At 43.9% G+C, this 24,620-nt stretch overlaps 1 protein-coding gene across 1 annotated transcript; it reads left to right on the top strand.

Annotated features, from left to right (window-relative positions):
- Positions 1-3,247: 3,247 nt before the first annotated feature.
- On the top strand, positions 3,248-6,434 carry LOC308497713 (granzyme B-like; the record flags this gene model as incomplete). Its single annotated transcript, XM_081048702.1, has 5 exons — positions 3,248-3,437; positions 4,405-4,552; positions 5,074-5,209; positions 5,413-5,673; positions 6,291-6,434. 5 exons carry the CDS (start codon positions 3,248-3,250, stop codon positions 6,432-6,434), a joined length of 879 nt encoding a protein of 292 aa, XP_080904828.1.
- Between the last annotated feature and the right edge of the window lie 18,186 nt (positions 6,435-24,620).

The following is a 24,620-nucleotide window of genomic DNA, read 5'->3' on the forward strand; positions in this document are numbered from 1 at the left end:
GGGAATGTGATCCAAATGACTTTTCTATCACAATATTGCAGCCACTGAGGTACCTTTCTCTTCTAAGAGAACCAGAGTCCCACATTAGAGATATAGACAGAAACTTTTATTCTTCAATGCCCACTTAATTTTTCCCCAGATTCCTTGAACAATATAAGAAATGATGGTGTTTATAAATCTGTGGATAAGATCACAGACTATGAAATCACATCCCTGCATTCTAATCTCCATTCTGACGAGCTGAATTATATAGAACAGGTCCCTTACCTTCTCAGTGTCTGGCTTTCTCATTTATGAATTGGAAGAAAATCAGTAGCCAGCTCAGAGGGTGCACTAAGGATCTATGGTCAGTAATCAATACATAGCCAGCATTGCGATGTTAGATATTATTTTCTCATTTGTTCAACAAACTAATAATATCTTCTTTTCCAGATTTTTTAAATTATTAATGCACATGTTTATTAATAATATTCATTATTAATTTTTCTTAGATACAGATTCTTAATATTATAAGTCACAAATGGATTTCACCATCTTTTAGTCTGACTGTTTAGTAACATCTATGAAGAAATGTATTCTGCTCAGTGATGCTTTCTCCAGATTTTTTCTTGTGAAGTTACCTGTTTCACACTCTTTTCGACGTGTCACCTCACTAAGCTTTCCTCTACCTAAATTGGCATTTCTACTTCTGGATTTGGGAGAACTTTCCTGCACAGCCTTGGCCATTTGACTAGCGATTACAGTTTAAAGAAAAATTTCCCTGAACTCCCCCAACGTCTCCATTTTCAGCCTAATCAGCATAGCATAGCAAGGTGGCTGTGTTGAGGACCCCAGCCCAAGTCTCAAAGAACCAATCCAAACAGTGAAGGGGGATAGGAATGAGGATTGTGACAAAGGTCAACATGTCTCCAAAGAAGATATACCAATGAGCAGCAAACACAGAAAAATGTGCTAAATCTCATTAGTCATTAAGAAAATGTAAATCAAAACCACAATTAAGTACCACTTCATACCTCCTAGAATGGCTATAATCAAAAAATGAAAAATAACAAGTGTTGACAAGGATGTGGAGAAATAGAAACACTTGTACCTTCCTGGTGGGAATATAAAATAGAGCAACCACAGCAATAAACAGTTTAGTAATTCCTCAAAAACTTAAACATAGGATTACCATACGACCCAGCAGTTCCCTCCTAGGTATCCAAGGGAAATGAAAACATATCATCCACACAGGAGTCTGTTCACAAATATTTATAGCAGCATTAGTCACAATAGCCAAAGGTGCAAACACCCTAAATGTTTATTAATGATTAATGGAGAAATTGTGCCATATACATACAATGGAATACTGTTTGGCCATAAAAAAAGAAAACCTCACTGATACATGCTACAACTGGGATGGACTTCAAAATCATTATGCTAAGTGAAAGAAGCCAGACACAACATATTGTATTATTCATTCTATATGAACTATCCAGATTATGCAAATCCATAGAGACAGATGGAAGATTAGTGGTTGCCAGGAGTCGGGGAGGGGTTGGGTGGGAGAGGGAGAATGCGAAGTGATTAAGGGCCCTAGTTAACCCACAACTTAACGGGTCCACAGCTTAATGGGTATGGACAAAATGTTTTCATGGAGTCATGGAAAAGGTTTCAAACTAAAGAGAAGTGGTTGTTGCATGCACTAAATGCCACTTAATTGTACACTTTCAAATCGCTAATTTTCTGTCACGTGAATTTCACCTCAATTTTTAATAAAGGTCATAACATAGTCTTCCGTTTAGCATAATCACTTTTAAATTTAAAAAATGAAAATACAAATGAGGGTAAAATATATTAGATCAAGATATTAAAGATGATTATCAATGAATAATCAGAAATCAGATCATTTTCATTGTTTTCTCTTCATGGAACTATTTTTTTAATTTTCCAATAAATTCTAGAAATTAATTCCATGTTCATTTTTTTAATAACTAGTAAAGAGAGACTGTAGTGGTATTGAATAATAGATTTTTAAGAGCATGGGGGAAATGCTTACATCGGAGGGTTAACTGAGGAGAAAAGAAAATTGCATTGTATGTATATGATCCAATGTATTTGAAATGCACTTCTTATGCTAACAGTCTATGTGTGAAAGATATGCAAATGAGTGATACTTTTCCTTTCTACTCTCCAAATTTTCTTAATGAACATATATTATCACTATAATCAGAGAATTATTTTTATTTTTAAAATGTCTAGTACTAGGCAAGCTAAGTTCAAAAAAGTAGAGTATGAGAAGGAGAACATTTACACTGAAATTATGCATTTTGATACATAATATTCCTCATAGAAGAGTTGAAAAGCACAGAAAATGCAAAGATGGAAATTTAAATTACCAGAATCTAACCACTCAGAGATACTTAGTTGTTCTTTGAACAGAACTGGCCTTGGGCTGTTTAGAAACAAAGGTCCATTACAGTACAGTGAGGTCATTAGCATAATTTGTTTATCAAGTGTGAACCTATTATGTGCCAAGCCTGCTATTTCAGAAGTGTGGCTCTCTGGACAGAGGACAGCAAATACTAACAGGACAATTACTGGCCTCAATCAGTGGATTCAACTTGTAGGGCCACAGTGATTCATTACTTAGGCCAATACACATCAAGTGCAGGGCTTTTCTTAAAAATATTGACAAGAGATGGACTCTATTGCTCTGAACTTTTGCAAATTACAGGAGATGTTCAAAATCCCTAGGAAGGAAGCTGTGATGATGAATGAGTTGCTGTATCACTTTAGTAGACGATGCCCATGCTCTCTCACTGTCTTGTTGATCCCTCAGCCAGGGCCCTTCCCATACAGTACTCTGGTCACTGATGTTTCTGTCTCCTCCACCAGATGGCCAGCTCTGTAAGGGAAGGAGACACAGCTCCAAGACGTTTCTTCATTGCACAGAGAAGGGCCTAAACACACATCCGCAAAAGAAATTATCTTGATGGATTTGGTAGCATGGAAATAAGGCATTGGTGGTTCTATCACTGGGGACTCAGGTTTCTGGGCTCCAGCACGTCTACTGGTCAATACCACATCCTACAGTCCCCACCTCAGACCCTTGGGTTCCTGCTCTGGGCTGGAACAAGTTGTCTGCTCTGAGTCATCAGCTGTGGGTACTGATGTGGTCTATGCCTAATTCTCATACAACCACCCAGAGAACGTTATCAGGCAGGAGGTGTGAGGGCGGGGAAACTTTCATAGAAAGCCTTGTAAAATGAAGCTCTACAAAACCATAGGGGAACTCGAGGTCCCTGGGCCCACCTGCACCTCCTTCCTCTCGCAGGGGCTAAAAGAGAGCACAGAGAAACACCAGCGATCCAATCGGGGCAGCTTTCCTGGGAAGATGTGGCCATTCCTGCTCCTGCTTCTGCTGGCCTTTCTACTGCCCCCCAGGGCACAAACAGGTGAGTGACAATCCCCACTCTCATTCCCACAGAGGGCGCAGACCTCTTGCCCCTCTGCACAACCCTGATCCATCTATCCACCAGGAATGTTCTGAACCCCAGCTCTTGCCCCATCTCAGACTCCCAAGCATGATGCTGGATAAATTACCAGCATAAAGGCAGGGCAGAAGGCTGTTCTCAAGAAAATCCAGAGGGTTCTATTTTATCCCCAGGCCCTACCTTCGCCATCTGGAAAGGGGAACTTTCCTAGAAGTGCCTGGCTGAGGGTGGAAAACTGGAGAGCAGTCCCAACTTCCATGTCTGGAATGAGACAGGTGCTCTTCTCAGTATCTGCTTAGGAAGGAAGCCCAGCACACAGAACACCCCAAAGTTTCTGGGTTTACTGTCCCCAGAAGAGTGCCATTGCCTTAGATCAGTCCCAAGGCCCCTCATTTCCTTTCTCCAATTCTGCTTTTCTTCCCAGATCATCAGCAGCACCCCTCATTCAAGGATGGGCCTCTGAGTTTGGCAACCCCAATCTTCTCTGCTTTCCAGAATCCCGCAGCACTGCCCCTACAAAACCTCCTCAAGAGGTCCATTGTTGGCTTCATGCAGCCAATAAACACTTATTGGGCATAAACCCAGAGCCCTAAATTTAAGTCTGGCCACTAGATAGCAGCATAGTCCTGGACTTCATGGGACAACAAAGCCTCAGAAACTCACTGTAAACCAAACAATGTCCAGAGATGAATTTTCAGCAGCCTCTAGGAATTTGCTGTTCCAAAGATAGTTATGCTCACCTCCAACTAAATGTGGAGAAAAACTCATAGACAAAGCCCACTGCTCTTCCCTTTCGAGATGAGAAATTTGAGACCCTCCAAGCTCGAGGCCAGCCCAGGCTCCCAAGTCCCCATCAATTTAGAGTTAAATCAATGTCTTTCTGGTGGACTCAGTGAGTGCATGCAAGCACAACAAACTTTTCCTTCAGAGGAGATCATCGGGGGACATGAAGCCAAGCCCCACTCTCGCCCCTACATGGCCTACATTCAGTTTGTGGATAAGGGGACAGAGAAAAGGTGTGGAGGTGTCCTTGTCCAGGAGAACTTTGTTCTGACAGCTGCTCACTGCAACGGAAGGTGAGGGGCAGCAGCCAGACTACCCCCTCCCAGACGCCTAAAGGGTTCCCTGTCCTTCCCCAGGGGCTGCAGCCCAGGCGAGCTCCCCGGGCTCCTGCTAACTCCAATCCACAAGAACTCTTCACAGGAGCCATCTTAGAGCCGACACGATGAAAAGCTGAGAAATAGTACAGGCAAGCTGGGTTCAGAGGGTCAGAGGTGAGAACAAGGGCACAGTTGAGAAGAGAGGGACCACACTAGCCAAATCCAGCAATGGTGGGGGCCAAAAGTATTCATTAGGGTAAAAATGCAAACTCAGGCAATGTCATGATACTGCCTGAGGGCAAGAGACAGCTCCCAGAAACCCTACCTTCAGAGTCCTTGAGAAGCAGAGAGGACACTCAACTCCTGGCCCTCCTGTTGCCTCATTTCCCCTAACTGCAGCCCTGTCCCACCTCAGCTGTCACCTACCCTTCACGACTCATGGGCTGTATGTCCTCAGACCCCGCGCCCCCCACACTCTCATTCTGCTCTCTGTGCAGGTCAATCATTGTCACCCTGGGGGCCCACAACATCAAGCAGCAGGAGAAGACCCAGCAGGTCTTCCAGGTGACAAAAGCCATCCCCCACCCAGACTATAATCCCAAGAACATCTCCAATGACATCATGTTACTACAGGTAAGGAAACCTCCTCCTGCGATAGCTCTCCTGGGTCCAGATTGTTTCTCCTCTCACTGTGACCTCTTCCTTCCTTCTTGCTCATCCTGGCCACCTTACTAGCTCTAGTACCTCAGGGGGGAAGGAAGATAGTGCAGCACCATCGCAAGTCCAGGCCCTGGGGTCGCTGGCTGACCTGGGCTGTCTTGCCTTTTCCCGATCAGCTGAAGAGAAATATCAAGCTGACTAAAGCTGTGAAGCCCCTTCGCCTACCCAGGGGCAAGGACTCGGTGACACCAGGACAGAAGTGCAGTGTGGCCGGCTGGGGACAGGTCACCCCAATGGGCACTTTAGCAAACACTCTACAGGAGGTGAATCTGACTGTGCAAGAGGATTGGGAGTGTAAATGCTACTTACAAAATTATTATGACCCTGCCATTCAACTCTGCGCAGGGAACCCGACAGAAAAGAAGGCTTCCTTTCAGGTGAGATTGAGCTTGGCTAGCTTGGATCTGGGGAAAGGGGTGTTTAGGGAAGGATGGGGACCTGGAGACCCAAGCAGTGGGGAACTCCTCCACCCTCCAGCCTGTGATCTTTCTCCCCAGAAAGGCAATGGAGCCAGAGCTGGGGAGAAATAGGGCCTCTGAGACCCAACCAAGGGCCCATGGTCAATCTATACATGGTCCTCCTCCAGAAGGATGATTCTGTTATTCTCTGGCACACACTGAGGCTCAGCGCTTATATAACTGTGCTCCCTGCATGAGCAGTAATTGTCACGCACCCTGGATAACGGGCTCATCCTCCATGCTAAGTGTGAGCCCCAGCCACCTGCATTCATGTCCTTACACAGTAGACAAGCCACAGTCCCACAGACCTGTAGAGGAAGAGCATCAGGGACCTGGGAGAGGAGAGGGAGCTGACACCTGGGGTGAAGTGAAGCTGTGACAATGTCTAATCTGAGGGTCCTACAGCTGCCTACCGCCCTCTGATCTCTCACATGGAAGCCAAGCAAGGTGGTCTTCTCTGAGAGGGGGTTTGGGATGGCAGAGAGAGCAGGACCAGGAGGAGAGCTGGCACCATCCTCCCTACTGTTTGTCTGCAGGGAGACTCCGGGGGCCCTCTTGTGTGCCAACATGTGATCCAGGGCATTGTCTCCTATGGAAGAAAAAATGGGACATCTCCACGGGCCTACACCAAAGTCTCAAGTTTCTTGCCCTGGATAAAGGAAACCATGAAAAATGCCTAACTGCAGGAACCAGACTGTCTTCTCGAGCTAATCCAGAATCACGCTGAGGGGGCTGGGAGAGGGCAGGTGGGGCCAGCACCCTAATAAATGTCTCTTAGCTGAGTGGGAAGAGCTGGTTCCTTGTTTATTCATTGACCCTGATTAACAGACACCAGCTCTATGCGTAGATGGCCAAGGGAACAATTCTGCTGTTTTCTGCTTCCCCTTCTTCCCCAGGCGCCCACCCCCTCTCCCAAACCCCATGTGAAGCAGTTACCCAGCTGTTACCCAGCTCTGTTACCCAGCTCATTCTTACCTAAACCTCTACCTCCAGGGCTCCCTGTGCCAGGGCTGAAGCTGAGCCCCATCAGGAGAAAACAGGAGGCTCTCAGGTGCTGGGTCTCAGCTTGAACTGCTTCCCTCCTTCCCCTGTTACATGGCAGAGAGGAAGGGGTAACACCCTGTGTGCTGGACTCCAAGCCAGGGGCTACAGCTTAAGGGCATTGCCCACCCACACCGGGGAGGGGATGTCCTCCTGAGCAGGACATACTCTCCCACAGCCAGGGTCACTGGTAGAGTTGAGAGGGAAGGGTCCTTGAGAAGCTCTCATTCTCAACAAAGCTCACTCTTTCCTTGCCCTACTCTATCCTCCTCTGAGATCAGAGCCCAGGTTGGCCTCCAGGACTCTGCAGTCCCTCCTTCTCCTTCCCTGCTTGCCGCTGAGAGATCGCAGAGTCTACCAACTCCTGTTTCCTGCAGACTACAAATCTAAGGTGGCCACTTCCCATGTCTCTCCGACCTAGGGCACCCAGAGCTTGCCCCGCCCCCACCTGCCTAGTGCTGGAAGCAGAACAGTAACAGTGTCAGATCAAAGGAGGAGAATATTTGCAGTCCTGAGAACTGTGGTGCACAGACACAGATTCGCAGCCCAATTAGTTCCGGCAAAGGGGAGGGAGATGTGGAAGCAGGACCAGCTGTTTAAGTGGTCGCCGCCATTGCTCTGGGCCACCTCTCACAACTCACCCGGCCCCTGGCCCCCTGGCTTCCATTCTCTGCTCAGCAGTGAGGGCCCAAAGCACTGTTTTCAGCCTTCTTCCCTCAGTCTTATCTCCGAAGTCTCTGCCGTGAGCGTTGGGCTTAGCCGTGTTATATGCTGCCCCCTCAGCCCTGTGGGCCATAAGCGGAGCCCTAGCAGTCCGAGTTCTTCCCTCTCCCGCAGCTGTGATAGTTCCGGGATGCAGCAGGCTCGGAGCACTGAGCTAGGTCTGCATCCTGCCCTGCACAGCTTTGTCTCCTCACTTCTCCCTTCCCTCCTCCCCAACTCGTGCAGTTTCCCCATCTTTAGGTGAATTCAGTCGTGAGACTCTTCATCTAGGCTGTCTGCTGTGCAGGGAGTCCTTTGTGGAGTTATAGTTTTAAATTTGTTGTAAAGTTCATTGCAGCTTTGTTTACGGTGGCCAAGACATGGAAACAACCAAAATGTCCTTCAATAGATGAATGGATAAAGAAGTTGTGGTACATATACACAATGGAATACTATTCGGCGTTAAGGAAAGATGATATAGGAGCATTTGTGACAACATGGATGGATCTTGAGAGTATAATGCTAAGTGAAATAAGTCAGACAGAAAAAGCAGAGAACCCTATGATTTCACTGATATGTGGTATATAAACCAAAAAGAACAAGACAAACAAATGAGAAACAAAAACTCATAGACACAGACAATAATTTAGTGGTTACCAGAGGGTAAGGGGGTGGGGGGTGGGTGATGAGGGTAAGGGGGATCAAATATATGGTAATGGAAGGAGAACTGACTCTGGGTAGTGAACACACAATGGGATTTATAGACGATGTAATAGAGAATTGTACACCTGAAATCTATGTAAATTTACTAACAATTGTCACCCCAATAAATTTAATTAAAAAGAAAAATTTCAGGGGAGCTTATCAGAGGCTCACCTCAGCCTCCAATTTGATGACGTCCTCCCAAATCTTCCTAATGAATATATATTACCACTATAATCAGAGAGGTATTTTTATTTTTAAAATGTCTAGTACTAGGCAAGCTAAGTTCAAAAAAGTAGAATGTGAGAAGGAGAACATTTACACTGAAATTATGCATTTTGATACATAATATTCCTCATAGAAAAATTGTAAAGCACAGAAAATGCAAAGATGGAAATTTAAATTACCAGAATCTAATCACTCAGAGATACTTAGTTGTTCTTTGAACAGAACTGGCCTTGGGCTGTTTAGAAACAAAGGTCCATTACAGTACAGTGAGGTCATCAGCATAATTTGTTTATCAAGTGTGAACCTATTATGTGCCAAGCCTGCTATTTCAGAAGTGTGGCTCTCTGGACAGAGGACAGCGAATACTAACAGGACAATTACTGGCATTTGGTTGCCCAGCATGCATTCCCACTTCACGTGGTATTGGCAGGTTAGCAATCTGAACTTCCTTTGGGAAACCAGCCCTTTCTGAGTCCTAGTAGAAGTGGCTTGAGTGAGAGCAACCCCAGCCTACCCAAAATAGGAATGATGTAGGCTTAGTGAATCAATGGATTCAACTTGTAGGGCCACAGTGATTCATTACTTTAGGCCAATACACATCAAGTGCAAAGCTTTTCTTAAAAATATTGACAAGAGATGGACTCTATTGCTCTGAGCTTTTGCAAATTACAGGAGATGTTCAAAATCCCTAGGAAGGAAGCTGTGATGATGAATGAGTTGCTGTATCACTTTAGTAGACGATGCCCATGCTCTCTCACTGTCTTGTTGATCCCTCAGCCAGGGCCCTTCCCATACAGTACTCTGGTCACTGATATTTCTGTCTCCTCCACCAGATGGCCAGCTCTGTAAGGGAAGGAGACACAGCTCCAAGACGTTTCTTCATTGCACAGAGAAGGGCCTAAACACACATCCGCAAAAGAAATTATCTTGATGGATTTGGTAGCATGGAAATAAGGCATTGGTGGTTCTATCACTGGGGACTCAGGTTTCTGGGCTCCAGCACGTCTACTGGTCAATACCACATCCTACAGTCCCCACCTCAGACCCTTGGGTTCCTGCTCTGGGCTGGAACAAGTTGTCTGCTCTGAGTCATCAGCTGTGGGTACTGACGTGGTCTATGCCTAATTCTCATACAACCACCCAGAGAACGTTATCAGGCAGGAGGTGTGAGGGCAGGGAAACTTTCATAGAAAGCCTTCTAGACTAAATCACTACAAACCATAGGGGAAATGGAGGTCCCTGGGCCCACCTGTACCTCCTTCCTCTCGCAGGGGCTAAAAGAGAGCACGGAGGAACACCAGCGATCCAATCGGGGCAGCTTTCCTGGGAAGATGTGGTCATTCCTGCTCCTGCTTCTGCTGGCCTTTCTACTGCACCCAAGGGCACAGGCAGGTGAGTGACAATCCCCACTCTTACTCCCACAGAGAGCACAGAATTTTTGCCCCTCTGCACATCCCTGATCCATCTATCCACCAGGAACGTTCTGAACCCCAGCTCTTGCCCCATCTCAGACTCCCAAGCATGATGCTGAATGAGCTACCAGCATAAAAGGCAGGGCAGAAGGCTGTTCTCAAGAAAATCCAGAGGGTTCTATTTTATCCCCAGGCCCTACCTTCACCATGTGGAAAGGGGAACTTTCCTAGAAGTGCCTGGCTGAGGGTGGAAAACTGGACAAGAGTCCTGGCTTCAATGTCTGGGATTAGACAAGTGCTCTCCTCAGTGTCTGCTTAGGAAGGAAGCCCACAGCTCAGCACACCCCAGAGTTGCTGGGATCACTGTTGCCAGAAGAGTGCTGTTGTCTTAGATTAGTCCCAAGGTGCCTCATTCCCTTTCTCCAATTCTGCTTTTCTTCCCAGGCCGTTAGCAGCTCCCCTCATTCAAGGATGGGCCTCTGAGTTTGGCAACCCCAAACTTCTCTGCTTTCCAGAATCCCGCAGCACTGCCCCTACAAAACCTCCTCAAGAGGTCCATTGTTGGCTTCTTGCAGCCAATTAAATACTTATTCGGCATAAACCCAGATCCCTAAACTTAAGTCCTGGCCACCAGATAGCAGCATTCTCCTGGATTTCACGGGACCACAGAACCTCAGAAACTCACTGTAAACCATGCAATGTCCAGAGACGAATTTTTGGAGTCTCTAGCACTTTGCTGTCCCAAAGATAGTTATGCTCACCTCCAACTAAATGTGGAGAAAAACTCACAGACAAAGCCCGCTGCTCTTCCCTTTTGAGAGGAGAAACTTGAGACCCTACGAGCTCGAGGCCAGCCCAGGCTCCCAAGTCCCCATCAATTTAGAGTTAAATCAATGTCTTCCTGGTGGACTCAGGGAGTGCACGCAAGCACAGGACACTTTTCCTTCAGAGGAGATCATCGGGGGACATGAGGCCAAGCCCCACTCCCGTCCCTACATGGCCTACATTCAGTTTGTGAATAAGGGAAAGAAGATGTGTGGAGGTGTCCTTGTGCGAGAGAACTTTGTGCTGACGGCTGCTCACTGCCTGGGAAGGTGAGGAGTTGCGCCTGGGCCCCCACCCTTCTGTAGACACCTGGAAGGGAACCCTCATCTTGGGGGCCACAGACTTGAACCCCCTAGTAACACTAGGAGCTGTTCATAAGACAGGTAAGGTTTGGGGAGGGAGGGACAGGCCAATGCAGGTGGCCTGTTAAAGACAGAAGGGACGATTGATTGTGGCATGGGAAGGAGGTTGAGGTTGTGCCCTGGAGCCCAGCGGGGTTGAGGAGGGGGTGAGACCTTCACGGTTTGGCTTAGAGACAGGCAAGCTCAGCACAATGAAATCTGCTCCAGGAACTGCCTCTGAGCACGAGCTGCCAAGAAGCAGAGGCACAAACATGCTCAGCCCCAGGGACCCTGTCACTCCTCTCCACTCCAGTCCTGCCCTGTCCCCAGCTGGCCTCTTTCCTTCACAGCCCCTAGGCTAGATCTCCTGTGACTTAACCACCCTCTCTGGTCTCTGCAGCTCAATCACTGTCATCCTGGGAGCCCACAACATCAAGGTGAAAGAGACTACCCAGCAGGTCATCCCGGTGAAAACACCCATACCCCACCCAAACTATAATAAAACCACGCGTGCGAACGACATCATGTTACTGCAGGTAGGTCTCCACTGGATCTTGCACATTTTAACCCCAGGGTTTTGTGTCCACATGACCTCTGTCCTGTCCTTCTTCCCAGTGTGGCCTCTTTACTTGTCCCAGGACCGTGAAGATGGCAACCACATGACTGTCGCTGCAGTCTGTGGGCCACGGGTATATTAGAATCCTGTCCTCTGCCTTCAGCTGGAGGACAAAGCCAAACTGAATCACGCCGTGGGAACCATCGGTCTGCCCGGGAGAAGAGATAAGGTGAAGCCAGGGATGGTGTGCAGTGTGGCCGGCTGGGGGCTCCTGGGTGTAAACACCACAGGCCCTGCGAAACTGCATGAGGTAGAACTTGAAATCCAGAGAGACAAAGAATGTATTTCTCGCCTCAAATATTACAACAATGCATTCCAGATATGTGTGGGGGACCCGACAAAGATTCAGTCTTCTTTTAAGGTAAGATCCCATCACTGTTCTTAATGCCCATTGCTTGTGGGGACAGGCAAGCTTTGAAGAGACCCAGGGCAGTGTGCCCTGTGCTTTTCAGTAGCTCGGGCTGAGTGGCAATTCCTGGAGTGGGCATACACCTATGTCCTCAGATATTCTGGTGCCAGTTCCCTGGGGTTAGGGTGGGGTTAATGAGGGACTGTCCCACAGCCACTTATGGACAGGCTTTATGGAGAAAGTAAAAGGGGACCAATCAGAGTCTGCTGGAAACCTGGCCTTGGGACCTAGGGAGGAACAAGGCCTGTCCTGGCACTGAACTGCCACACAGCCCCTAACAGAGACCACCCACCCTTGATACAAGAAAGGTTGGACCACAAGAGAGTCCAATTAAGTCCTTCATCCCTCTGCCCACAGGGGGACTCCGGGGGCCCACTCGTATGTGGACAGAAGGCCCAGGGCATTGTCTCCTTTGGAAAAACAACTGGAAAACCTCCACGAGTCTACACCAGGATAAAATACTTTTTGCCCTGGATAAAGAAAACAATGAAACGCTTCATCTGCGGAGACCAGATTGAGTCAGCCCGAATTCATCCATCCATCTGAGCTGGGGCACAGACCAATACTGCAGTAGGTGGAGGGGACTCTGTCAGACACTTAATAAACTCCCATCTCTAGACTGAAAATCATTGACTCCTCCATTTTTCACCGAAACCTTTATTAGTTACCTAGAGAAACAGGTAGACTGGACTCAGAGGATCAGAGGTGAATACAAGTAACAAGGTGAGAAGACAGGGACAACACTGGCCAAATCCAGCCATGGTGGAGGACGAAAGTATGCATTAGGGTAAACATGCAAACTCAGGCAATGTCATGATACTGCCTGAGGGCAAGAGACAGCTCCCAGAAACCCTACCCTCAGTGTTCTTGAGAAGCAGAGAGGACACTCAGCTCCTGGCTCTCCTTTTGCCTCGATTTCCCCTAGCTGCAGCCCTGTCCCACCTCAGCTATCACCTACCCTTCACGACCCATGGGCTGTATGTCCTGAGACCCCACGCCCCTCACACTCCCACTCTGCTCTCTGTGCAGTTCAGTCATTGTCACCCTGAGGGCCCACAACATCAAGCCACAGGAGAAGACCCAGCAGGTCTTCCAGGTGATAAAAGCCATCCCCCACCCAGACTATAATCCCAAGAACTGCTCTAATGACATCATGTTACTGCAGGTAAGGAAACCTCCTCCTGCGATTGCTCTCTGGGTCCAGATTGTTTCTCCTCTCACTGTGACGTCTTCCTTCCTTCTTTCCTATCCTGGTCACCTCACCAGTCCCAGGGCCTCAGAAGAAAAGGAGGACAGTGCAGCCCCATCGGATGTCCAGTCCCTGGGGTCGCTGGCTGACCTGGGCTGTCTTACCTCTTCCCCATCAGCTGGAGAGAAACATCAAGCTGACTAAAGCTGTGAAGGCCCTCCACCTGCCCAGTGGCAGGGATTCTGTGAGGCCAGGACAGAAGTGCAGTGTGGCCGGCTGGGGAGAAGGCACGATGGGCACTTTACCAAACACTCTACAGGAAGTGGAGCTGACCATTCAGAAAGATCCAGAGTGCAGATCCCGCTTCCCCTGCTATTACTGTAGGGACACCCAGATTTGTGTAGGGGACCCAAAGAAGAGGATGACCGGTTTCAAGGTCAGGTTTCTACCGTTTACCTAGACAGGTCCTGAGGGAGAGGAACTTGGGGAGCTCTGGGGTATGGGAATGGCCATATCTTCACGCGTAAGCCTGAGAGTTTGAACAGCCCAGTCCACAAATATAGTCTTCATTGTTCTGCCCTGAGTGGGTCTGGGGTTGGGGAGGAAGAAGGATCAGTCATCCCACAGCAGTGTCATCACCAGAGTTTCCCTGAGGATTGCAGAGAAAGGCTTGGCGTGGGCCAAGCTGGAAAGAACAGTCAGAGCCAGGCTGGAGCCCTCTGACAAGGAGGTGAGGAGGCCTGCCCTAGCCCCGATCCCCCACGCAGCCCCTAACAGAGGGCACCCACCCCTGGCGTAGGCATAAGTTCCAGCTCTGGGCTAATTCCCTCCTGCCCCAAATACACGAAACACTACACTCTCTTCTGACGTGGGGTAAATACTCTGAGATGGCCTAATCCTCAAAGACCCATATGGCTTCTCACATCTTGTTGCACACAAAGCATGCAGCTACACAATCGCTGAATGACCTTGGGCACTTTTACAAGGGAACAACAGTATTATCACACAGCTACTGATTTGCAGCTGAAAAAAATCCCCACGTCTAAGACTTGCTAAGGACCTCGCACCTTGACTGAAAAAGACAAAGGAAACCATAGAATGCAAAACAAAACTAGTATTTTAAAAAGTTGCCAAACCTCGAACCTCGTACTGGTTTAGATACAACATTTACTTTGAGGAAATGTTTCTGTGCTTTAAAACAACTTTGAGGATCCTGTTGTACGACATCCTCTTTTAAGAAATGAGAGAGAGAGAGACACAATGTCCCAGGAGGCAGTGGCGAGCAACTGAAAGTACCACAGAGTTAGGACAGAGCCTGGACTGAGTCCAGGCCCCCTTGCCGCCAGCCCAGCAACAGGTCTCATGTGTTTTCTAACACCTGCCCTGTACCACTTCCTGGCCCCCTGAACAAAAGATAAGCTTCTGCTCAGACACCTCGCTGGAGAGAAAGCTTCTAGGATCCTAGGGCAGCCGTTCTGTGACAAGTCTTCAAAACACTTTCCTTTGTGAGCTGAAGTCTGCCCATGGACACATTGGGATGGAGGCCTGTAAGCACCTTAAACATGCTGATTCCTTCAAATCTCCTTTGCCTGTGGAAGCACCCCTCCCACCCCGTGTCACCCCATCATGGAGGAAACACTCCTTTCCTTGCTTAAAAGTCTTTGTCATGAATATTCAAAAATAAAACAAAACAAGATATCTCTGTAACGTCTCTACTCACAAAGACCCATTTCCACCACACCTTCTTCTCTCCAGACCACAAGAAGAGTTAGGTTTCAGCATGACTATGGAGAGAACTGGAAAGCCTGCACCTTGAGCATGGGGAATGGGCCCAAAGGAATGCAAGAGCTTGCTAACTTGTCCCAGGAACATGTGTTGGGATGGCTCTGCCTTCCCTGTCCATTACCTGACTTCTGCCATATTTCCATGCTACGTGGTCTTAGGTCTTACAGCGTTTATTTCCTGGCTTGGTATCCTATACAATACTGAGTTTGAACAATAAACATATTTTACCATCAAAGGAGTACAGCCATGGATTTGTTTTTTCACAGGCCTCTTGCTAGACTCCATTTCTAATCCACAGATTCAGGATTGTCAGTGAACTTCCGATGGGACAAAGACAGTCACATCTACGCATATACCATAATAGTCAAAATGGTAAAAATCAACGATAAAGAGAAAAAATTCAAAGTAGACACAAAGAAAATATAAGTTACCTTACTTTAGAGAAGCAACAATAAGATTTACAATGAGCTTCTCATCAGAAATAATGGACGACAGAAGACAGTAAACTGATATTTTCAAATAGTTGAGAGAAAAAAAGAAATAAGCAATCTAGTTCTGGAATTCTATATCCACTCAAAATGTTGCTTAAAAATGAAGGTGAAAATAAGGATGTGTTCAAAAGAGCACAGGTAAGAGAATTTGTTGCCATCACACATGCACTGAAAAACTTACTAAAAGATGTTCAGGCTGAAGGGAAATGATCTCCATTGTAACCAGAAGGGGAAAAGAGACATTAAAGTTTAAATTGAGACGAAGTACAAAAGATGGGAGGGAGGATAAACAGAAACGTAGCATTACGAGGTTTTCATAGGAAGTGCTATAACATTAATTCCAAGTAGATTGTGAGCTGTGAAGAAGGCATATTGTACCCTAGAGTAACCACTGAAGTAACATACTAAGCCCAACAATTAAATTTGCGAACTCATCCAAGAAAAAATGCTCCATCCTCATTGCTGAATATCACTATGACTTCATCAAAATGTTTTCCTTTAAATTGTTCCTTTACCTTCAGGTAAAGAAAGAAGTCATTGGGGGCCAGATCAGGTGAGTAGGGAGGGTGTTCCAATACAGTTATTTGTTTACTGGCTAAAAACTTCCTCCCGACAGTGCCGTGTGAGCTGCTGCATTGTCGTGATACAAGAGCCATGAATGTTAGTGAAAAGTTCAGCTCGTCTAACTTTTCAACACAACCGTTGCAGCACTTCCAAATAGTAAACTTCGTTAACTGTTTGTCCAATTGGTACAAATTCATAATGAGTAATCCTCTGATATCAAAAATAGTCAGCAACAAGTTCTCGAAATTAATTGTCAGACCACATACAAGAACATAATTATAGGACAAAAAATCAAAACAAAATGAGATACCTTTAAAGAAAAGAGGAAAAGGACAACAGAAAGAATAAATTGGAAAAATATCAAAATGGCGGCATCAAGTGAGCCTCTGTGGCGCTCCCCTGGAATTTACAACTAATCGGACAACAGTAACTCCACAAAGGACTCCCTGCACAGCAGACAGACAAGACGAAGAGGCCCACTACTGAATTCACCTCCAGGTGGGGGAATCGTGCGAGCGGGGGAGGAGGGAAGGGAAAAGAGCGGAGACGGAGCCACGCGGGCGCAGGACTCAAACCCAGCTCAGTGCTCCGAGCTCACTGCATCCCGGAAGTACCGCAGCTATGGGAGAGGGAAGGACTCGAAATGCTAGGCCTCCGCTTACGACCCACAGGGCTGAAGGGGCAGCATACACGGCTGAACCCAAATCTCACAGCAGAGACCTCAGAGCAAATACTGAGGGAAAAAGGCTGAAAATGGTGGTTTAAGCCCTCACTGTTGAGCAGAGAATGGAAGCCTTAGGCACTGAGACTAGCCGCCCCCTCCCTACCCTACCAGAGCTCTCCCCGCCCCCACCTGCCGGGTACTAGAAGCGATCAAGTAGCAGTGTCAGATCAAAAGGACAGAATATTTGCTGTTCTGAGAACTGTGGACCGCAGACACAGATTCGCAGCCCAACTAGTTCCGGCAAATGGGAAGGAGCTGTGGAAGCAGGACCAGCTATTTAAGTGGTCGCCGCCATTGCTCTGGGCCACCTCTCACAACTCACCCCGCCCCTGACCCCACCTATCTGGGCGGATCCCTGGAGTAATAAACAGAACTGCTGAAACATATGGGCTCTGAATCGGGTGCAGAAAGAGCTTTGGAACTTCAAAAGCTCTCCGCACCCCCACAGAGACATGGCGCCCTATGACCCAGGTGAACTGTTAACAGAGGAGAGGCCCATCTCCCAGGGAATCCCCCCATTGTGTGAGAAACTGGAATACTGCAGAGAAAACAGCACTACTGTGTGAGAGAAAAAAGACAGCTGCAGTCGGAGAGAAAATAAAACATTCTACCAACAAGTATTGGAACACAAAAAAAAGACCTCTTCCTATCAACCTGTTGCAGAAGCCACTCCTGTAGATGTCTAGAAAGAGAAATAATAAATCAGTAATTGCCATGAATAACCAAGGCAACAAGACAGCTCAGAAAGAAAGTGAAAAGTATCCAGAAAACGAACTTAAAGATATGGAAATATGTGACTTAAATGATAGAGAATTCAAGATTGCAGTTCTGAAAAAACTCAACAAGATGAAAGAAAACACAGAAAGGCAATTTAATGACCTCAGAAACGCAATCAAAGAACAACACGAACATTTTACGAAAGAGATTGAAATTTTAAAAAAGAAACAAATGGAATTTCTGGAGATTAAGAACTCAATAGAAGAAATTAAGAATGAAATAACCAGCTTAGGTAGTAGAGTTGACCAGGTGGAGGAAAAAATCAGTGACATCGAAAATAGAAACCTGGAAATGACACGGATGGAAGAAGAAAGAGACTTGAGACTTAAAAGAAATGAAAGAATTCTACAAGCATTTTCTGACTCTATCAGAAAGAGCAATATAAGAATAATTGGCATACCAGAAGGAGAAGAAAGAGGGAAGGGAACAGAGAATATCCTAAAACAAATCGTCGATGAGAACTTCCCAAATTTGTGGACGGAACTGGATCCTCGAATTCAAGAAGCAAAAGAACACCTAATTACCTCAATCCCAACAGGCCTTCTCCAAGGCACATTGTATTGAAGCTGTCTAAAATTAACACCAAAGAAAGAATCCTCAAGGCAGCAAGGGAAAAGAAGACAGTAACCTACAAAGGAAAGCCCATTAGATTATCATCAGATTTTTCAGCACAAACTCTACAAGCCAGGAGGGAGTAAAACCAAATATTCAAACTATTAAGAAAGAGAAATCATGAGCCAAGAATAATATATCCAGCAAAGATATCCTTTAGATATGAAGGAGAAATAAAGACCTTTCCAGACATACAGAAGCTGAGGAAATTTTCTAATACACGACCTGCACTACAAGAAATACTAAAGGAGGCTATTGGACCACCATCAACAGGGACAATTTGTGGCAACCGAAACAAAAAAGGGGGAGAGTAAAGGCCAGAACTGGAATATGGGCATGGAGAAAGTGAGCGTGCTGAAGAAAATGGAATACTCTAAATATCAAACTTTCTTTTACATAAACGTAAGGGTAACCACTCAAAAAAATCCAGAACTGAAATACATACTGTAATAAAAGAAGAAACAGAGGGAAACAACATAGAATACCACCACACAGAAATAATAGACAACAACAAAAAGGCAAAGAAACAATGGAGACACAGCCTTACCAGAAAACTAAAGATAGAATGACAGGAAATGCTCACGTATCAATAATCACCCTAAATGTAAATAGACTGAACTCACCAATAAAAAGGCACAGAGTAGCAGATTGGATCAAAAAACAAAACCCAACCATATGCTGTCTCCAAGAGACACATCTCAGCTACAAGGACTAGCATAGACTCAAAGTGAAAGGGTGGAAATTGACACTCCAAGCAAATGGTACCCAGAGAAAATCAGGTGTAGCCATAATGATTTCCGATGAAACAGACTTCAGGGTGAAAAGGATAACAAGAGACAAAGATGGACATTTCATAATGGTAAAGGGGACTATACAACAAGAAGACATAACAGTCATCAATATTTATGCCCCCAATCAGGGAGCACCGAAATATACCAAGCAACTACTAACAGAACTAAAGGAAGAAACTGACCAAAACACAATTATACTAGGGGACTTAAATACATCATTGACAGCTATGGATAGATCATCCAAACAGAAGATAAATAACGAAATCGCAGCCCTAAATGACACATTAGATGAATTGGACATAATTGACATATATAGAGCACTTCATCCTAAAACATCAGACTATACATTCTTTTCTAGTGTACATGGAACATTCTCAAGGATAGACCATATATTGGGACACAAAATCAGCCTCAGCAAATTTAAGAAGATTGAAATCATACCAAGCATATTCTCTGATCACAAAGCTTTGAAATTGGATATCAACTGCAAAAAGAAAGCAGGAAAAAACACAAATACATGGAGATTAAACAACATACCTTTAAAGAACGACTGGGTCAAAGAAGAAATTAGAGGAGAGATCAAAAGATACATAGAAACAAATGACAATGAAAATACGTCCTACCAAAATTTTGGGGATGCAGGGAAAGCAGTTTTAAGAGGGAAATATATATCATTACAGGCCTATCTCAAGAAACAAGAAAAATCCCAAAAAAATAACCTCATGTTACACCTTAAAGAACTAGAAAAAGAAGAACAAGTGAAACCCAAGGACAGCAGAAGAAAGGAAATAACAAAAATCAGAGCAGAACTAAATGAAATAGAGAACAAAAAGACAATAGAAAAAATTAATGTGAGAAAGAGCTGGTTCTTTGAAAAGATTAATAAAATCGACAAACCCTTGGCTAGACTCATTAAGATAAAAAGAGAGAAGACACTAATTAACAAATCAGAAATGAAAAAGGGGAAGTTTCACGGACACTACAGAAATACAAAGGATCATGCAAGAATACTATGAAGGACTATATGCCACCAAATTCAATAACCTATAAGAAATGGACAAGTTCTTAGAAACGTATAGCCTTCCAAAGCTGAACCATGAAGAACTGGGAAATCTAAACAGACCAATCACCAGTAAAGAAATTGAATCAATCATCCAAAACCTTCCCAAAAGCAAAAGTCCGGGACCAGATGGCTTCAATAGTGAATTCTACCAAATCTTCAAACAGGATCTAATTCCAATACTGCTCAAACTCTTCCAAAAAATTGAAGAAGAGTCAGTACTCCCTAATTCATTTTATGAGGCCAACATTACCCTGATACCAAAACCTGATAAGGACAACACAAAAAAAGAAAACTACGGACCTATATCTCTGATGAATACTGATGCAAAAATCCTAAACAAGATTTTAGCAAATGGAATACAACAATGCATTAAAAAGATTATTCATCATGACCAAGTGGGGTTCATCCCTGAGGATAAGGGTGGTTCAACATCCGCAAATCCATCAATGTGATACATCACATAAACAAAATAAAGGACAAAAATCATATGATTATATCAATTGATGCAGAAAAAGCATTTGACAAGATACAACATCCATTTATGATTAAAACACTTAATAAAATGGGTATAGAAGGAAAATACCTTAACATAATAAGGGCCATCTATGACAAGCCCTCCGCTAATCTCATAATTAATTGTGAAAAACTGAAGCCCTTTGCTCTACGTTCAGGAACATGACAGGACTGTCCCCTATCACCTCTGTTTTTCAACATAGTGTTGAAAGTCCTTGGCAGAGTCATCAGGCAAGAGAAAGAAATAAAAGGCATCCAAATTGGAAATGAAGAAGTTAAAATATCACTCTTTGCAGATGACATGATGCCATATATAAAAAACCCTAAAGACTCCACCAAAAAGCTGTTAGAAACAATCAACGAATACAGTAAAGTTGCTGGCTACAAAATCAACGTACAAAAAAGGCCATTGCATTCCTATATACTAACAATGAAATCTCAGAGGAAGAAATACAAAAAACAATTCCCTTTGCAATTGCAGCAAAAAGAATAAAATATGTAGGAATAAACTTAACCAAAAATGTGAAGGATGTATATGCTGAAAACTATAAGACATTTTTGAAAGAAATTGAAGAAGACACAAAAAAATGGAAAGACATTCCGTGCTCATGGATTGGAAGAATCAACATAGTTAAAATGGCCATATTACCCAAAGCAATATACAAATTTAATGCAATCCCCATCAAAATCCCAATGGCATTTTTTAAAGAAATAGAACAAAAAAATCATCAGATTTGTTTGGCACCACAAAAGACCGCAAATAGCCAAAGCAATCTTAAGAAAAAAGAACAATGCTGGAGGTATCACACTGCCTGACTTTAGCTTGTACTACAGGGCTACAATAACCAAAACAGCATGGTATTGGCAGAAAAACAGACACATAGACCAATGGAATAGAATTGAGAACCCAGAAATAAAACCACATAAATATGGACAGATAATTTTTGACAAAGAAGCTAAAAACATACAATGGAGGAAAGACAGCCTCTTCAATAAATGGTGCTGGCAGAATTGGATAGCCACGTGCAAAAGAATGAAACTGCACTGTTATCTGACACCATGTACCAAAATTAATTCAAAATGGATCAAAGACTTAAGCATAAGACCTGACAACTTAAACTGCACAGAAGAAAACATAGGTACTAAACTTATGGACCTTGGGTTCAAAGAGCATTTTATGAATTTGACTCCAAAAGCAAGGGAAGTAAAAGCTAAAATAAGCAAATGGGACTATATGAAACTTAAAAGTTTCTGCACAGCAAAAGAAACCATCAACAAAATAAAGAGGCAACCTACTGAATGGGAGAAGATTTTTGCAAACAGTTCCTCCGATAAGGGTCTAATATCCAAAATATACAAGGAACAACAAAAAAACAAATTGAAAAATGGGCAGAGGATCTGAAGAGACATTTCTCCAAAAAGGACTTACAAATGGCAAATAGACATATGAAAAAATGTTCAACATCTCTAATCATCTGAGAAATGTAAATAAAAACCACAATGAGATATCACCTCACCCCAGTCAGAATGGCTATCATCAACAAGACAAATAGTAACAAGTGTTGGAGAGGCTGTGGAGAAAAAGGAACCCTCATACACTATTGGTGGGAACGCAGACTGGTGCAGCCGCTATGGAAGGCAGTGTGGAGGTTCCTCAAGAAATTACGAATAGAATTACCATATGACCCAGCAATCGCTCTCCTGGGTATCTACCCAAAAATTTTGAAATCATTTATACATAAAGACACGTGTGCTCCAATGTTCATTGCAGCTTTGTTTATGGTGGCCAAGACATGGAAACAACCAATATGTCCTTCGATAGATGAATGGATAAAGAAGTTGTGGTATATATATACACAATGGAATACTATTCGGCGTTAAGGAAAGATGATATAGGAGCATTTGTGACAACATGGATGGATCTTGAGAGTATAATGCTAAGTGAAATAAGTCAGACAGAAAAAGCAGAGAACCCTACGATTTCACTGATATGTGGTATATAAACCAAAAACAACAAAAGAACAAGACAAACAAACGAGAAACAAAAACTCATAGACACAGACAATAGTTTACTGGTTACCAGAGGGTAAGGGTGTTGGGGGGTGGGAGATGAGGGTAAGGAGGATCAAATATATGGTGATGGAAGGAGAACTGACTCTGGGTGGTGAACACACAATGGCATTTATAGATGATGTAATACAGAATTGTACACCTGAAATTATGTAATTTCATTAACAACTGTCACCCCAATAAATGTAAAAAAAAAAGAAAGAATAAATCATGCTGAGAGAAATCAAATGGCAATATGATATTCTTCAATCCAACCTTCTCTGTAATAGCATTAATAGTAAATAGATTAACCACTCCAATTAAAAAGCAGAGGTTGCCAGTCTGGCTAAAACAATGCAAGACCCAATCGCGTTCTGTTTAGAAGAGACACATCCTAAATATGAAGACATGTGTAGAATGAATGTAAAACTATAGAAATATAAAAGAGATACTCTGCAAGCAATCCAAAGAAAACAATCTTGCCCGTGAAGTGTGCTGTTTAACTTTTGAATTTTTGGCTACCTGTGAAAGAGCTAAAGTGTCTCAGTTGAAGTTTCATTTCCATTTGTCCATATTTATTTCCATTTCTCTTAATATGAGTGAAGTTGACTTCTGTTCATTATTTTTTAAATATATTTTACCGTGATCTGTGCAGGTCTTTGCCCATCCTTCTGTCAACTTTCCCTATTTTTCTTCTGTATATTCAGAGTTCTGTTTATATAAGACAGATTCCTTCTATAATTGTGATACATATTGCAATGATTTATTTCCAAGATTGCTGTCTGTATTTTGAGTTCGCTTCTGCTACTTTTTGACATTCAAAATTTTAAAGACTATTTTTAACATATTAAAATTTATTTATTAATCTGTTCTATTAATGTTTCTCTCTTTAGAGTTATTGCTAGAAAGGCTTTCCCCTTTCTGAGTTTATAAAGAAATATACTCATGTTACTATCTAGTGCACTTACAGTTTTATTTTGTGTATTTGAGTCTCTTATCCATTTCAAGTTTATTCTGGTGGTTTATGTGAAATATACTCCAACTTAATATCTTAAAAAAATATATCTAGATGTTGCAATATCCATTATTAGAAAGTCTATTTCCCAATGAACTGAATTGCCACCTTATCATAAACTACATGTCCTTACGTACTTGGAAATGTTTCTGGAATTTCTATTCCATTTTGTTGGTCTCTCTGTTTATTCATGAGTCAGCATCATGCTATTTTCTAGAAAGAAGTTTTATAGGATCTTTCTAATATGTGATAAAGCTAACCCTCTCCTTTAACATTCTATTTTATTTTTGTCATAATTTTCCTAGCTATTCTTGCATGCTTATTTTCCACATAAATTTTAGAAGAGTCTAGAACTTATATAATGCTAGGAGAATAAACTATATTTTCTAGTGCAAATATTCTTATTCAAATCACATTAAATGCATATGTTAGCCTAGTACCAGGATATCAGAAATGTAGTAGTTCTATGGACAGTGGTCTGACAATAATGCTTTTGCTTCCTGGCATCCATTCCCACTTCACATGGTATCAGTAATTCATTAAAGAGAACAGCTTTGGAGAGATCCTACCCTCTTCCATTCTCAGGACACGTGGTTTGGACAGAGCCCCCGACGTTTCCAAAAGCTGAGATCTTGGCTTACAGGGATTAGTGGTTTCGAGTCATGTGTCCACCTCTACATGTACCTAAAGCAGTGTGGCAGACTGTGCTTTTCTCTGACCGCCACTGTGTATGTCCCATCTCACCGGCTCTCCTTACATGACTGCAGCACTCCTTCCTTTTTAAATCTGGGTCAGGGCTATTGATTGCCCCAAACAGTACCTCGTGGTACAATAGATACCATACAACATCAAAGTCTAGGTAAGAAAAAGAATACATCTTCTACCCTGGTAGATTTTTCAGAGATGCTCACTCTGCAGACACCCACCATCATGCTGCCAGACCAACCAATCCTTTGCTGAGACCATATGATAGGCCCTCACGGAGAGGAACTGACATGCCCAGTGGGCAGCGGCACC

This window comes from Rhinolophus hipposideros (genome assembly GCF_964194185.1).
Source record: "Rhinolophus hipposideros genome assembly, chromosome: 5".
NCBI lineage: Eukaryota > Metazoa > Chordata > Mammalia > Chiroptera > Rhinolophidae > Rhinolophus > Rhinolophus hipposideros.